This window comes from Euprymna scolopes, chromosome 41 (genome assembly GCF_053919585.1).
Source record: "Euprymna scolopes isolate OS-2025 chromosome 41, ASM5391958v1, whole genome shotgun sequence".
NCBI classification, from domain to species: Eukaryota; Metazoa; Mollusca; class Cephalopoda; order Sepiida; family Sepiolidae; genus Euprymna; species Euprymna scolopes.
In genome coordinates, this window is record NC_136522.1 from 72,763,347 (window position 1) to 72,781,152 (window position 17,806).

General features: G+C 33.9%; 1 protein-coding gene across 6 annotated transcripts in view; it reads right to left on the reverse strand.

Moving 5' to 3' along the window:
- The window catches only part of LOC145266627 (glutamine--fructose-6-phosphate aminotransferase [isomerizing] 2-like), a 151,631-nt gene that overhangs the window by 50,609 nt on the left and 83,216 nt on the right, over window positions 1-17,806 (reverse strand). For 3 of the 6 annotated variants that reach the window (XM_080122540.1, XM_080122541.1, XM_080122539.1), the window contains exons 9-12: window positions 13,144-13,170; window positions 6,057-6,165; window positions 3,580-3,743; window positions 2,330-2,523 (exon numbers count right to left, since the gene is read on the reverse strand). In XM_080122540.1, the coding sequence (XP_079978666.1) occupies window positions 2,330-2,523; window positions 3,580-3,743; window positions 6,057-6,165; window positions 13,144-13,170 (494 nt within the window). The remainder of the gene's footprint in view (window positions 1-2,329; window positions 2,524-3,579; window positions 3,744-6,056; window positions 6,166-13,143; window positions 13,171-17,806) is intronic. The other 3 variants (XM_080122543.1, XM_080122544.1, XM_080122542.1) reach the window with 1 other exon arrangement.

Consider the following 17,806-nt stretch of genomic DNA (forward strand, 5'->3'; position numbering starts at 1 on the left):
AATACAATTTTTGAACACCAAACTACTTAAGAAAAAAAAAAAAAAACAAATTTTGAGAATTTGGCCTTAAAACAGCCAATCTGGCAACCCTAGACAAAAATAAGAGAGTGACCTCCCTTTGAGGTAGCTTGTTATTGAATATCATTATCTATCTTTTATCTTCTATATATCTATAAATATAAAAGCGAAAATGTGTGTATGTATGTATGTGTGTATGTATGTATGTGTGTATGTATGTGTGTTCGCTTTTTCTGTGTGTCTACAAAAGGCTTCTTTCAGAGAAGCGGTCGGTCGGTTCACAACTTTTTAAAACTTTTTATATCACATATAAATGGTAATTATAACATCTTGGGGTCGAGGAAAAGCGCGTTCAGCAGTAAATGAAATCCCGCAGTCAAACTGACCTCATTAACTCATTAAAACGAGCACCTGCTAAATCCAACTAATTAAATAAATTCAAACGTGTTTCCATAAGCATGTCGTGGTGGGGCAATGGTTAACGTATCGTTTTTTTTTTTTCACAACTTTGCCTCAACGGTTCGGGTTCGATCCTCATACTTACTTTTTTTTTTATCCCCCCCCCCCCGCCCAAACACCCGGGCAACGCCGGGTACCCCTCGCTAGTTCTTTATAAATCTCTAAATAATTAGAGTAGTTATTTTTCCCTGATTATCATAAAAACATGTTAAATGTGCAGATATTTTCTCAAGCGTAAAAATACACTTGTGTGATCGGGGGGGGGGTATCTGTAGATTTTAGTATTACTTGGACGTTAAAATCAATAAATATTTATTATTTTAGCATTATTATACTCTGCAGTGGAAAATCAAATAAAAAAGACAAAAATAATTGTTTTGGGATCGAAAAATAGGCACAAATTATTTGGATTCCGATTTTTCTGACTGATAAATTGTCTAAACACTAGTATATATATATTTTATTTTTGCTTTTTTTGTTTTATTTTACTTCAGTCAAAATTCTCAAAAATCAAGGGGGTCCACTACCTGGGGATAACACTTGAACTCTTTAAAAGATAACATAGATATTCGAATGTTCCATTAAAGTTCTTTATCTCTCAAACACCGAGTTAGTAAAGAAATTCAGAACATAATTTCCCTCTCCCCAATTAACCATTTTCATATGTTGTAGTATATCTTTCATTTTGGTTATTTTGGTCTTACTGGATTGCAAGACAAGAATTTATCTAGTCTGGTGGAGTATCCAGCTTCGTGTTATTACTTGAGGTAACATCACTTGGAGAAGCTGCACCATTCCTTGTAAAAGCTAATGTGGGTTAGCTAGAATGAAGGCAGCGACTACTATGTGATTTTGAATATTTGGTTAGGGTTTACTGCTCGGGAAAAAGTATCCTCATGCCAGGTTGTTCTGGCAAGCCTGTGCACAGAGAGACCTTAGACACTCAAGGATAATGTCTAGTAGGCATTCAAGTTTTTGTGGGTGTGTGTGTGTGTAAGAAAGCCACTGAATACATACGCAATCAACCAAGTCATGATGTCACAGCGGAATTCAAGCGATAGAAGGGGAAAAAAAAAGTCAAGAACTTTGAACAATACGCAGAACTCATTTATCTTCCAAACTTTTAACAAGAGTTTCAAGCGACGATGTTGCTGGCTTGGAAAATATGTTGGGCGGCTTGGTGTGGAAACGACTGGTAATAAATATCTTTTCTTTCAACTGGAAAAAAACTGGGTCAAAAAAATATACATTTCTGCAGAAATGATGTTTTCAATTATATTTCACTTTTTTATATACTAATCCTTAATTTATAACAAAAATTAATTTACAAAGCATATAACAAACGACAAATCTATATTCCAAATTTCATGATGTTGACCATCTTACGATTTATTCCTTTAATTATGTTGACATTCATAATTCTTGACTTGACAGCAACTGTTTCGTTGCGCAAAATCATTCATTTAATCATCATATAAATCAATGAATCTATTCTGACTTGAAAATTGAAAATGTTCTAATTTTTTTTTTCTTTTGATGGATTTATAGTTGCTGTTTCTTCTGATGAGTTAAGGGCAGAATGAAATTTGGAATATAGACTTTTGTCGTTTATATATATATATATATATATATGAATAGGTTAATCTTGAGAAAAAAAAATAGATCCACTATCTGGAACGATTTCGTCCTTGTTTTTTGAGGGAGGTGGTGTTTGATTTATACTGTTGGGGTACTATGATATAAACTACTGTTTTATTTTTATTTGTAGTTGAAAAGAGAAATAGGAATTTGTTGAAAGGAAAGTTGGTTCAGCAGGCAGACAAAAATGAAACAAAACAAAAAATAGACTCACGGCAAGAGCGCTGTGGTAACTCGTTCCACAGGCAATGAATAACAATCTTCGACATCTTCGAATTTCTACCATGAAGTCTTTGATGCCACCCAAAACGACTTGATTTGTGTCAAAGTTAACCCGTCCGCGCATCGTGTTCACCACTGACTCTGGTTGTTCAAAGATTTCCTTTTGCATAAAAGAAGCAAAGTTTCCTGAAATTAAAAATGAAAGCAAAATAAAAATTATTAGAATAAAGTATTCGCCTGATGACTACGGCTCCGGAACAAAGCCTTCCAGAGATGACCACGGCTCCGGAACAAAGCCTTCCAGAGATGACCACGGCTCCGGAACAAAGCCTTCCAGAGATGACCACGGCTCCGGAACAAAGCCTTCCAGAGATGACCACGGCTCCGGAACAAAGCCTTCCAGAGATGACCACGGCTCCGGAACAAAGCCTTCCAGAGATGACCACGGTTCCAGAACAAAGCCTTCCAGAGATGACCACGGCTCCAGAATAAAGCATCCCCCAGATGACTATGGCTCCAGAACAAAGCATTCCCTGGATGACCATGGCTCCGGAACAAAGCATTCCTCGGATGACCATGGCTGCGGAATAAAGCATTCCCTGGATGACCATGGCTCCGGAACAAAGCATTCCTCGGATGACCATGGCTCCGGAACAAAGCATTCCTCAGATGACCATGGCTCCGGAACAAAGCATCCCCCGATGATCATGGCTCCGAAACAAAGCATTCGCTGGATGATCATGGCTACGGACCAAAGTATCCGTTGTATATCCAGGGCTCCAGAAAAAAGTATTTGCTGGATAACCACAGCTCCAGAACAAAGCATTTGTCAGATAACCATGGCTCCAGAACAAAGTATTCTTCTTGAAAGTGTACAAACAGACAATATCTTAAAAACGGTGTAGATTTTATTCTCTGGTGCGGATGTAAGTTTTAAATGATTTTTGAAAATTCTTTTAACTTATTATTGGAATATGTAAAAGACTGGCTGTATCTACCTGCCCCCCCCCTTTTCTCCTCCCCATTCTCCTTTCTTTCTCTCCCCACTCTTTTTTGAACCCCCTCTCCTTTGCCCTTTTTTTTCGATTTTTCCATTGGCATGAACGCATTTAATGAATTACCTTTCCTGTTTTCTCTTTTAAAAACAAAATGTGTATGGTGATGTCCAGGAGTTTAGGAGCGGGTGCACTGTCATTGTGAACAGAAGGAATAATAAATAAATAAATTAAGAAAAAAAAATACCTTTCATAATTTGCTGGATTTCCATCTTCAAGGTTGTCACTTCACGGACGGTTGAGTCGTCAATGCCACGTTTCATTCGGTGAATTGTCAGGCAGCCATCTTTAACAGCGGCTACGTCGTCATCTTCAAGATAAATCACCTTGTTGGTGTGTTCGATGATGGCACTAGAAAATTTACACACAAAAAAGGATATAATGCCTGGGAGGATGGTATCATAATGCAAAACATACTACATTACCTCCTCCTTTTGGAAAGGGGTTATGTGTAGGAAGAGGGGCTCATGACAGCGGAATTTATACTACATTACACCCTAATGGAGGAGGTAATCCTTTATAGGATGGTAATATGGTGAAGATTGTATAACATTGGTTCTGGTGCGAAGGATTTTTTCCAGTAATTTTGACAATTTTTAATATTTTTATATTTTTTCCAGTAATTTTGACAAATATTTTTAATAATGTTTCATAATAATGATAAAGATTATTAATAATAATGTTTCATATTAATAATGATATAATATAATATTTTTAATAATGTTTCAATATTTTTAATATTTTTTCCAGTAATTTTGACAAAATAATATTTTTAATAATGTTTCATATTAATAATGATAAAGATTATTAATAATAATGTTTCATATTAATAATGATAAAGATTATTAATAATAATGTTTCATATTAATAATGATATAATATATTTTTAATAATGTTTCAATATAATATTTTTAATATTTTTTCCAGTAATTTTGACAATACTATATTTTAATATTTTCAATCTTAAAAACATGATTATGTTCATATTTTAAAGTTTTTTTTTTTTAATTATTTTCGCTTAAATACATATTTAAACAAAAATCCAATCCTATTATTTGGATCCTTCAGACTATTTTTTTTCTAATCATTTCTTTTTGCGAACTGTTATCCTCATCTTTATAGTTGTTGTTTCACCACGTTTCGGTCAACTTATTCTCTGACTTTCTTGAAGTGATTAACTGCGACGATAGGAATGCTGAAACTGTAACCAATCGAGACATACATCCGGTATATATATATAAAATGAGTATTTATATCATATGTAAATATATAGTGCATATATAAATATGATTGTTGAGCTGGATTAAATCCGACGATATGAAATAAAATGGAGGTGGAAGGACCTAAATACTCAACGTTTCGCCCGATTTTTGTGGGCTTTTTTAAGAAGGATGGTAGAATTATCTACCTTGCATTCTGTGATATAAAGAGTTACCTACCCTTGAAGACAATGATCATCCCTCTTGAAAAAGCCTGCATAAATCGAGAGAGAGGGGGGGAAGGAAAAAGAGAGGGGGGGAAGGAAAGAGAGGGGGGAAGGAAAGAGAGGGGGGAAGGAAAGAGAGGGGGGAAGGAAAGAGACAGGGGAAGGAAAGAGACAGGGGAAGGAAAGAGACAGGGGAAGGAAAGAGACAGGGGAAGGAAAGAGACAGGGGAAGGAAAGAGACAGATAGAGAGGGGAAGGAAAGAGACAGATAGAGAGGGGAAGGAAAGAGACAGATAGAGAGGGGAAGGAAAGAGACAGATAGAGAGGGGAAGGAAAGAGACAGATAGAGAGGGGAAGGAAAGAGACAGAGAGATAGAGGGGAAAGAAAGAGACAGAGAGAGAGGGGAAAGAAAGAGACAGAGAGAGAGAGGGGAAGGAAAGAGACAGAGAGAGAGGGGAAGGAAAGAGACAGAGAGAGAGGGGAAGGAAAGAGACAGAGAGAGAGGGGAAGGAAAGAGACAGAGAGAGAGGGGAAGGAAAGAGACAAAGAGAGAGGGGAAGGAAAGAGACACAGAGAGAGGGGAAGGAAAGAGACACAGAGAGAGAGAAGGGAAGGAAAGAGACAGAGAGAGAGAAGGGAAGGAAAGAGACAGAGAGAGAGAAGGGAAGGAAAGAGACAGAGAGAGAGAAGGGAAGGAAAGAGACAGAGAGAGAGAAGGGAAGGAAAGAGACAGAGAGAGAGAAGGGAAGGAAAGAGACAGAGAGAGAGAAGGGAAGGAAAGAGACAGAGAGAGAGAAAGGAAGGAAAGAGACAGAGAAGGGAAAGAAAGAGAGAGAGAAGGGAAGGAAAAAGAGAGAGAGTGTAAGGAAAAAGAGAGAGAGAGAGTGTAAGGAAAAAGAGAGAGAGAGTGTAAGGAAAAAGAGAGAGAGAGTGTAAGGAAAAAGAGAGAGAGAGTGTAAGGAAAAAGAGAGAGAGAGAGTGTAAGGAAAAAGAGAGAGTGGAGGGAAAAAGAGAGTGGAAGGAAAAAGAGAGAGAGAGTGGAAGGAAAAAGAGAGAGAGAGAGTGGAAGGAAAGAGAGAGAGAGTGGAAGGAAAGAGAGAGAGAGTGGAAGGAAAGAGAGAGAGAGTGGAAGGAAAGAGAGAGAGAGTGGAAGGAAAAAGAGAGAGAGTGGAGGGAAAAAGAGGGTGAGGGAGAGAGAGAGAGAGAGAGAGAGAAAAGAGATTGGATTCCTTTTTACCTGGCATCAGAAGCAAAAAAATATTCAACCTTGTTATCGGGTCCAGTTGGATGGAATTCTGTAAGGGCATCTGACGGTCGCTGAAGGGGTTCAATGTATCCCCTGTGATCTGAGAGAAAGAAAGTAACACGAATACAATTAAATTAATTTGAAGAGGATAGATTAATAGATTTAATGGAATACTAAAATGGCTCGATAAATTAAAGGCAAATAAATTTATCATGGTTAAAAAAACGAAAAAATAGAAAAAAAAAAACCCCCAAAAAACCCGGAGAACAAGAAAAAAAAAAAAAAGGAAAAAAAAAGATAAAAGAAAAAAATTGAGAGATTTGGGCATTCGAATATTGTGGATAGCAAAAGGTCTGTGGATTCTTCAAGTTAGCTAAAACCAAAAGCGTTAGCTTAAAGAAAAAAGAAAAAAAGTAGCTGAAGCCCCCAATCTAAGAGGCATACTCCAAAATCAATTGAGAAATGATATTTGTTAATCATTGGAAAATATTAAAAAAAAATATAAATAAAATAATAATAATTAGAGCAGTTCATCACACGAACCATTGCTAAGACCCAACAATATACTGTCTGTCTAAACACCAACAAATGTGTAACACAAAATGTCAGTTTTTTTTTTATTTTATTTTTTATTCAAGGCTCAAAAGCTACTCGAGGATAAGAGTTAATGAATGTACGATGGTACTGTAGTAATTGTTAATGGTGTAAATTGGGTAGAATTTGATTATGGGCGACAGCTCAACAAGAACTTGTTTACATTGGATTTAAAGCCTACCATGTTGTATTCAACAGGGAAGCAGACCAGCGGAACAGTGTTCTAAAGATGGGCAGTTCTGGGAAAAACTTTGTTCATGGAATCTGGGCTTAGATTTAGGCACAAATAGGCAGTGGTGGGAAATCGTATATAGTGGTAGTAGCTAGTTGAGTGGGTTTTTTTTTTGTTTTTTTTACATAGGCATCACCACTTACCAAGGCCAAGAGGCCACTCGAGAATAAGGGCTAAAGAGTGTACAGTAGAAATTGGACAGTATAGTAATCGTTAATGATGGAAATTTGGTAAATTTGTTAACTTATATGGAATGGTTCATCAAAAACTTGTTTACGTTAGACTTAAAGACAACCATATTATAGTCAGCTGGAAAGCAGGGAGACGGAAGACAATTCCACAGGCGTGCAGTTCTAACAAAAAAGCTTCATTCATGGAATCTACGTTTAGGTTTAGGCACAGATAAAGAGTGCGGGAAATTAGTGATAGTGTTTTCTGCTAGACGGGTGTTTCTTGTGAAAGTCTGGAGAGGGGGGGGAACCATAGATTGGAGCTCAGCCGAGCAGTTGCCATAAAAATAACAATAAAGCAGAGACAAACTCGCAACATCTCTTCTACAAGAAAGAGGTTGCAGGGAAGAGAAAAAGACATCTCCTGCAAAGCTATGAAGTCTATTTTGAACTCTATCAAGGCAGGATAAGTCCTTTCTAGCAGCTCCTGCCCAGATGTGGCAATAGTACTCCATCCTTGGACATACCTGGCTCTTATATAGATAGAAACTTGCATTGTTTTTTTAGTGAAAGTTTTGAAGCCGGTTTTGAAAAGTTGGAATGAAAATAATCCACTACTAGCAGAACCCATGGAAATTCCAGGGTGGTTGAAAATTTTTAAAAATAAAATTAATAAAAAATAAAATGGATAAAAAATAAAATGGATAAAAAATAAAATAAAACAAATAACAACGAATTTAAAACAATTTTTCTTAGTAAATACTTTAACCTTTTTAAAGCTAAAAAGAATTGATTTAAAAGATTTAGATTTTTTTTTTTCAACACAGAACACTTTTTTACTGAATAATTTTTCATATGAAGGAAAAGATGCCAGTTCACTTGCACATCTTTTTTTAATTTAAAAAAAAAAAAAAGTCTCTTCTCAACATGAGTTATTAAATAAAATAGCCATTTTGAAACTGTAAGCAGACAGCCATGTTTTTTTTTGGAGAGGAAATGGTTTTAATGATTTTTAACTGATAAAGAGCGACTATAAAGGGAGGTAATTCGTTTCTCATTAATTAATGTTTGCAATGATGATGCTTTTTCGTGGTACTGGACAAGTAAATTAATATTTAAATAAAGTATGTGTATCGTTTCATGCGTTTGCATGTTACAAATATTGATTCAAAAATGGAACACCTTAACAGACTACATCACAGGAATTAAACAGTTATTTTATGAATTTTTCATGTCAGACATAAATAGTATTTAAGCTGGCATAGAAAAATTTGATTCTGATTAGCCAATTTTTAAGAAATTATTTGTTATATGATGTTATTCGTACTAAGAACAACATACTTTGCTACTTTAGTAATATGGAAACATTTTATAAATATGACTGAAAAGAAATAAAAATAAATTTAACCTGAATAAAATATTTGACTGAAAAAAATAAAAATCAGCAAGGGGAATAATGCATTATTTTTTACTTGAAGACTATCAAAAAAAAAAAAAAAGTTGTTTCCTTTATAAGGAAATTTCTTTTTTCCTATTATTTATATTAATATATTACAAATATAAATAATATATTAATATATTTTTATAATTTTTGAACAAGGATAATTTGTTAATACTGCCCCCTGCCCTCAGTTTCACTTGCTTAAATAAGTTTCCAGACTTTTTCTGCATGGGCACTTATTGATGGCACACACATGAAACTCTCGCCGCCTTCAACGTAATCTCCTCTGGCTGCAATGCAGTTGTACCGTTCCAAGAACTTCTGGAAGGCCCTATGGAAGTCCTCTGGTATAAGCGTGTCAATGCCTCTTTCATCTCTTCCATTGTCTCTTAACGACAGCCTATAAAGTTTTCCTTGAGCTTAGAGAGTAACCAAAAGTCACAGGGAGCAAAAAAATGTTTACAATCGGCTTTGACAAAAAAAAAAAAAAAAAAAAAAAATGAAAAAAGGAGGAAAAAAGGAAAAAAAGGGAAAAGGAAAAAAAAGAAAGGAAAAAAGGGGGAAAAAAAGGAAAAAAGGGGAAAAAAAGAAAAAGGAAAAAAGGGGAAAAAAGGAAAAAAGGAAAAAAGGGGAAAAAAGGAAAAAAGGAAAAAAAAGAAAAAAAGGAAAAAAAAGAAAAAGGAAAAAAGGAAAAAAAGAAAAAGGAAAAAGGAAAAAAAAGAAAAAGGAAAAAGGAAAAAAAAGAAAAAGGAAAAAAAAGAAAAAAAAGAAAAAGGAAAAAAAGAAAAAGGAAAAAGGAAAAAAAAGAAAAAGGAAAAAGGGAAAAAAAGAAAAAGGAAAAAAGGAAAAAAAAAGAAAGAGAAAAAAGAAAAAAGGGAAAAAAGAAAAAAGAAAAAAGGGAAAAAAGAAAAAAGAAGAAAAAGGAAAAAAAAGAAAAAGGAAAAAGGAAAAAAAAGAAAAAGGAAAAAGGGAAAAAAAGAAAAAGGAAAAAAGGAAAAAAAAAGAAAGAGAAAAAAGAAAAAAGGGAAAAAAGAAAAAAGAAAAAGGAAAAAAGGAAAGAAAAAGGAAAAGGAAAAAAAGAAAAAGGAAAGAAAAAGGAAAAAAGGAAAAGGAAGAAAGGAAAAAAGGAAAAGGAAGAAAGGAAAAAAGGAAAAAAAAAGAAAAAGGTACAAGAAATAAAGAAAAAGAAAGGTAAAAAAAAGACAAAATAGAAACAAAAATAAAAAGATTAAATTGTTATCAAGTTTTTAAAGAATATTTACGTTAATTCACACATCACAAAAAATGTTTAAAGAATATTTACGTTAATTCACACATCACAAAAAGCAATTATTTTTCTTTACCGACACCAGGGAAAAAAAAGGGCATTTTTTAAAAAATTTATTTCAGGAAACTAGATTTTACCTAAAAAAATTATAGCAGCCACATATTTTTTTTTTATTTTACAAAAGGAGTCACTGCTTATAACGGCCTAGATGCCACTCAAGGATAAGGGTTAATGAGTGAACACCATAATAAACACCAATGGTGGAAATTGGGAAGCAACTCCGTGGCATTGTATCTCGCAGACAGGCAGTTCTCAGAAAGAAGTTTTGTTCATGGAATTTTTTTAAAGTATTAGGTACAGATAGAGAACAAGGAAAAAAAAAAATTCCGATCAAATTGACTTCAAAGTAAAATGAAGTTTATCAGAATTTGATTACGTAATAAAAAAATTTTTTGACTTTTGATTTCTTGTCCAGAATTCTTCCTCTATTAAAAGTAAAAAAAAAATAAAGAAAAATCTGTATTGTGTGCATACCCGTGATGAAACCAAAATATCACATTCCAAAAATTATGTAAATTGATCAGTAGTTTTATTTTTAAATATTATATAAGTCACTTTGCGTATGTGTGTGTGTGTGTGTGTGTGTGTGTGTGCGTGTGTACGCGTGTGTGAAAGTTCCTTCCTCATAGGTTATGAAACGGCTGAACCTATATTTTTCAAATTTTTGTACAAAGCTAATTTATATGTCTGGCAGTGTTCTTAGATATGTTTTGTACAGAAATTCTATCCGATAAGTTTCGAAAATTGAAAAAGAAACTGATCTTGAAAATAGTCTTTTCTCTCTTAGAAATAAAAAATAATTTTTACAGAGGGAGTATTTTAGTTACACCAGCAAAGGGAGATAATAAAATTTGAGCAAATTATTTCTTAAAAAAAAAAAAGATTTATCATAGTCCGGAGATATAGCGTATTGGTAGAACATTTGACTACAGATCAAACGAGTCCCTGTTCTAGCCCAGGCGCACCTCACTATTTTAATTTTTTCTCATTAATTAGTTCAATTTATGATGAAAGAAGACGTACCATTTAAAATCGCTGCAAATCATTTCTTCTTTGATAATAGATATGCAATCTGCATAAATTAAAATATCTTGTTTAAGCGTATTGTATGACCAGGCAATGCCGGGCTGCCAGCTAGTTTTTAAATAAGAAAATCAAATTTTATAAAAGGAGTGTCTTGATCCGCCATCTTGAATAAACAAAGGAAGATAATTTGAACAGTCTAGAAATGGCTGCAATACAGAGTCCTATGTATTTTTATTTTATTTATTCTTGCTCAGATGTTCGCCTATATTAAAAAAATACAAAAATAAAGAAAAGTCTTTATAGTGTACAGGGTGGAACGATAAAATTGTCGCCCTAAAGAAAACAACACTACAGCTTTATTTTAAAACTTTTATTGAAAAACATCATTTTAAGTAACTTGATTATGTAGTGGAGCTGACATCTATTCAATGTAGCCACCTTCAGCCTCAATCACCGCATTTTCCACAGGCGCTGAAAGGGGCGCGGCAAATACTAGTAGGATGGCGGTAATCAGGCTGGCTTTGGTGTTGTTGGAGGTCATGTTGGTGATGTTCTCGATGTATGACCAAACAAAGTAATCCAGCGGGTTCAGGTCGAGGAGGAGGGGGGGGCATCAAAACAGTACACAGTCATAGCACTCTTTCTGAAGCCAAGGTTGGGTCTCTTTGGATTTTTGGGCCAGTGTCATTCTGCTGCCATATCCAGGGTCTGACAGTAGACACCCGATTGCACCAGAAGATCACAACACTCTTCAGCACATCCAGGTACACTTTAGCGTTGACTTTCAAGAAGACTTCGAAGATGTGAGGTGGCATAATGTGACTCACTTGAAATCACACCAAAGACCATAACCGTGGACGGAAATTTTGTTTTCATCACCCTGGGTACACCCTTAAGTATTGAACCATTCGGACTTGCATTTTGAGGGTGCTGACAATGGTTCTGTCGTCATATCGGATCGGTATCATGTTGGATTGGTTGAGAGCATGAGTTGTACAGCAGCGCATCTCCAATCTCGTACGTTGAACGTTGTGTCACTTTCAGACATGATAGAAGGTTCCTATCGCTCTTGGGATTTGTACACAACTGATCAACAAGTAGATGGTATGCAACAAAAAAGAAAACCAGTATTTATCAAACGGAAATGGAACCATGTCTTTTCTAAGGCAACAATTTTATCGTTCCACCCTGTATGTAACCATGACCAAATAAAAATCTTATATTCTGAAAATCTCATAAATTCATAAAGTAGTTTTATTTTAATTAAGAAAATCAAATTTTATAAGTAAGGATGTGTCTCACTTCACTATCTTGAATAAACAAAGGGAGAGAACTCAATTCGAATAGCCTTTTAATCGTTATGAAACAAATCATATTTTATATTTATACAACATTATGCTTTTTGCCCAGAACCCCCCCCCCCCATATTAAAAAAAGAAAAATCTATGACAAAACGAAAATATATTCCAAAAATCATTGATCCAGTAGTTTTTTTATTTGGAAAAAAAAAATGTTATGAGTATACACGGATAGATTATCTTGCCGGACATTTTGATAACAAATTCAAGAAACAAAGGGAGTTAAATCAACAATAATCCAAAGTTGTGAAATTTATGTTCACAAAAGAAAACTAACTGATCAATTTACAAAAATTACCATTTTTAATATGAAAAAATTTTAAGATGTAAATTTTATTTCTATAATCAAAATATATTTTTTCAAATTCATGTTTACAAATTCTATAATTATATAGTAAATGAAACCAACTTTGTATGGGTGTGTGTATATATATATATATATATATATATATATATATATTATATATATATAAAGATACTACCAAATTTAGTACAGATCTAAATATTAAAAAAAATTTCTCCCAAAAATTTTATAAAAAGAATGTATGTAAAAAGAAAAAAATTCTATGTATGTAAAAAAAGTAAAAAAAAAAAAAATCATTTCAAATTGTGTATTTTGCTTGGTTGTAAAAAAAATTAATTTTGAAAGCTTCCATGGTCAAGATTCCCCAGCTAAAAAAAAAAAAAAAAATTAATTAAATTAATTAAAAAGAAAAAAAAAATTAATGGCCGAAGGTGTTAAAAGAATGTGAGAAGCCAACGTTAAATTACCAGCAGACCAGACACATATGTCACATTCTTTGGGCTGAAAAGTTGGTATGTTTGTGTGTGTCTTGCCGATGGGGAGAAAAGCCTATGAAATCAAAAAGGACCATATGCCAGGATTAACAGAGGAAGCTGTTCAGCATAAAATTGAAAAACAATGACTACCTTTCAAAAGAGGGGGATCTTTAATACCTAGAGATAAAATAAAGTCAAGATTAATTGGAATACAAATCAAAAGCAACTCTGATTGTCATAGAATGAACAAGTTCTTCAATTTTGACTTTTCATTGAATAAAAATGAAAATATGAACAAATTTTACATTGAAAAAGAAAAAAAATCTAAAAAAAACTAAGTAAAAAAAGGAAACAATTTTTAAAAAAGAATAACAAAAACAAACAAATCAATGAACTTCAAAAAATTATTAAAAAAAAAAACATGAGTAGAAAAACAGAAAAGAAAACACAGAAAAAGAAAGAAAAACCAGAAAAAAAACGAAGAAAAAAGAAAAAACAGAAGAAAAAAGAAAAAACAGAAGAAAAAAAGAAAAAACAGAAGAAAAAAAGAAAAACATAAGAAAAAAAGAAAAACAGAAGAAAAAAAGAAAAACAGAAGAAAAAAAGAAAAAACAGAAGAAAAAACAGAAAAAAGAAAAACAGAAAAGAAAAAAACAGAAGAAAAAAGAAAAAACAGAAGAAAAAACAGAAAAAAAGAAAAACAGAAGAAAAGAAAAAAACAGAAGAAAAAAAAGAAAAAAAACAGAAGAAAAAAGAAAAAGAAACAGGACAAAGGAAAAAAAACAGAAATAGGAAAAAAGAAACAAATAGAAAAAAAACAAAAAAGAAACAGAAAAAAAAACAAGAAAAAGACACTAAAAAATGTAAAACATGATCCAAAAAGAAAAAACAGAAAAGCAAGACCCCCCCCCCGAAAAACAACGAAAGAAAGGAACAGAAGAAAAAAAAAAAACAGAAAATAAAGAAAAAGGAAGAAAAAAAAAGGGGGAAGCAAGAAAAATTTTATTTCACTTCCAAACAAAATGCTCCCCACCCCCCACTGTTCAAAGTAAACAAATACCAAAAGTCGAATCAAATGTGTAAAAAGATCTTTTGAACTTCCCCACCCCCAATCGAAATTCTGCACGGATTCCAGAGTTAGACAGAAAGATTTCCAAATTCAATAAAATATACACGAGAAGGTTGGAGGTTACAACAGCTGTTTTCCAAGTACGCAGTTGCAATATAGTCATAATCAATGTCCCAACACTTCTTTCTCGTGTATCCACACTGAATATACAGTGTAAATATTTACACATTGGGTGTCAGGTGGCTCACTTGTTCTGCGTGGCAAAACCTGCACTTGTTGTTTTCATGAGCCAGGTTGCTATAGTTACTCCTAAAATTACTGGAATGACGGAGATCTAAGATTCCAGTTTCTTTTCATGTCATGCAGAAGACCTTGGTATTTAGTTATCTTTTCTTTCTCAACTCTGTTTGCCAGCATCCTTAGAGATGGACTTCAACTAGGGTTGATATCCCCCCCCACACACACACACACACAAACACACCTTACATGTGGGCTTGGCTAAAACATGGAAATTACCTCACAAAATTCTGTAATATTTTGAGATATGAACACACTACAAATTAAAAAAATAAAACTAATAAAACTCAGAGTTAAAATAAATATTTATTTTAACGTAAAACAAAACATACAAATAATATTTACGAGCAAATATACTTTGTTCGTACTACAAGCTTTGAAAGCAAATTATGAAGTCTATAGCGTTGATGGTGAAAGGGAGATAATAATTACTAATTTATAATCAATTTTTTTAATGTGTGTATATATATATATATATATATATATATATATATAGAGAGAGAGAGAGAGAGAGAGAGAGAGACACACACACAGACACTCACTTTTCTATATATCTATAAAAGTGAACGTATCTGTGTGTCCGTGTACATTTCCCTAGGCAATAACTGTCAATTTTTAGTCTACAGACTCGAAATTTGATACACAGGTTACTGAGATTTGGGAAAATCGATATGATCGGCTTTTGGTCAGAAATTTGGCGATTAAGGGGTCAAAGTTCAACGATTTGACCTTGAGAACTCTACCAAACTCCTCCGACAATTTTGGGTCTACGCACTTGAAATTTTAGATATAGGTTCCTTGGACATGGATCTAACTTAATAACTTGATTTGAGCCCAAAAAAAATTTTAAGGGGTCATAATTGACCTCTGCAGTCTCTTTCAAATTACTCAGACAATTTCTGGTCTAAATATTTGAAATTTTACATAAAAGGTATTCAGAGATAGGGCAAGCTTTTTCATCAGTTTGGCTTGAAAATTTTTAGTTATCAATATATAAATGCATGTATGTATGTCTGTTTGTATGTCTGCCTTAAACTTTCAATAGAGGTGACAGATTTTACCAAGATCAGTATCGTTTTCAAGTTCGATCTTACATACGACAAATATTGAAAAATTGGCTAAAAACATTAATATCTTCCCCTTCAACCAGGCACTTTTCTACAGGGGGGGGGGCGTCACTTTTTTCGCCGATATTTTTTAAAGTTATCCTCTCCTTTCGATTGTCTAGCCTTAATTTTTAAAAATGTCGCTTCTGCTTTGCGGTACGGGTTCGAGCCTGCCTTCCTACTACCACATTTTTTTTTTTTTTGCTCAACATACACATCCAAATACCCGGGCAACGCCGGGCGCCCATGCTAGTATATCTATAAAAGTGAAATTGTCTGTGTGTGTGTACATTTCTCTACCAAACTACTCTGTCAATTTTTAGTCTATAGACTCGAGATTTGACATAAGGGGTAATGAGATTTGACATAAGGGGCAATGAGATTTGACATAAGGGGTAATGAGATTTGACATAAGGGGTAATGAGATTTGGGAAAATCTTTTTAATTAGTTTTCGGCCAGAAATTTGGTTGTCAAGGAGTCAAAGTTGAAAGAGTTGACCTTTGCAAACTCTACCAAAATCCTCTGCCAATTTTGGGTCTAAACACTTGAAATTTTAGATATAGGTTACCTGGACATGTGCCAAACTTTTATATATATATATATATATATATATATATATATATATATATACAAGTTATGAAGGCCCAAGCGAAGCTGAACTGCTAGTATATCTATAAAAGTGAAATTGTCTATGTGTGTACAATTGTTCTCAGTTAATGGAGGAGAAATCCTTTATGACTAATAAATTTTTTATTTTTATTACAAACCAGAGTGACCCTTTTTGGGGAACTGACTTTCCCCACCACATAAAAAACCGAACTTGTGTCTAACTCCGACCTCGTGGGGAGGCGAGTAAAAAAAAAAGAAAAAAAAAGTCTAATAATATGAAGATTAAAATATAGTTCTTTGGTCAGTGAGTAAGTATACAGGAATCTTTGTATTTACTGAAATTTGGTTGGATTTTTATCCTAAAGACATTACTGGAGTTTCTTTAAATGATGTGGTGATTGACTTTTAAAAGGGTTTCTTTTGGATGGATTTTCATCCTAGAACCATTACCAGCAAATCGGCAACTTCAAAGTAACTACTTTGTTAAACTGACGCGGCTTCTACTGCAGCATCCTTATATAGGTTTCTGGAATTTTCTTGATTCTATCAGGTTGTTCTGAAAACGTTCTAAATAGAATATTTTCATGTCCTGTTCCTGCTTATTAGGAAAACTAGCCTGGGTGCCCAGCATTGCCCAGGTGTTTGGGGGTGTATGTTGAGCAAAAAAAAAAAGTGGTAGTCAGCAGGCAGGTTCAAACCCGTGACGCGAAGGCAGAAAAGAAAGCGAAAGAAAATCTGACATCTTACCGCTACTCCATGACGCGAGCGGAAGTTCAGAACGTTAAAATTAGGCAAAGTCAATCCAACCGATACGATGACTTGCAAAAATGGCCCTCAAAGAATCGACCCCTCCTTGTAAAAAAACTGCCCAGTTGAGGGTGAAAGAATTAATGTTTTTGGGCCAATTTTTCGATATTCGTCGTCCGAAGAGTCGAGCTTCAACATGATACCGATCTCGTGAAAATCCATTGCCTCTGTCAAAAATTTTAGGCAGACAAACATACATACATACATTTAAACAGACAGGTGAGATTTATATTATAGACTAGCGGGGGTACCCGGCGTTGCCCGGGTGTTTTTTTTTGGGGGGGGGTGTATGTAGGAGAGGGTGACCCTGTTTTAATATTATAAAAAAAAAAAAAAACACAATGTTAAGAAAAATTCGAAAAAAAAAAAAAAAAACAATACAAAGCAAAACGGCGAACAAACGTAAAAAAAAAATAAAAAATAATAAAAAAAAAAAAATGTGTAAAAGAGGAAAAAAAGTTTAGGTAGAAAGATAAGCTCGAACCCGAAACATCGAGGCTAAGGCGGAAAAAAAAAATGCCTGACATGTTACCCCTACGCCAAAGAGACATACAACTGAGAACGGATAAAATTAAACCTTTAAAAACACTTGCAGGTGGTTTTAAACTAACATCAACGTTTTCTAGGTCAAACATGACGTCATTGTCATAGTAGCAGGAGCAGAGAAAATGAAGGAACGATTTTTTTCGGCACCCCTCCCTGTACAAAACTGATGATTTTAGGGTGAAAGAATTAATGTTCTTGGCCAATTTTTCGATATTTGTCGGGCGAAGGTTGGAACTTTAAAATGATACCTATCTGGCGAAAATCCATGACCTGTGTCGAAAGTTTTTGTGAGACATACATACATACATACATACATTTAAACAGACAGGTGAGATTTATATTATAGATAACCTTTCTTAGAACTGCACGCCTGTGGAA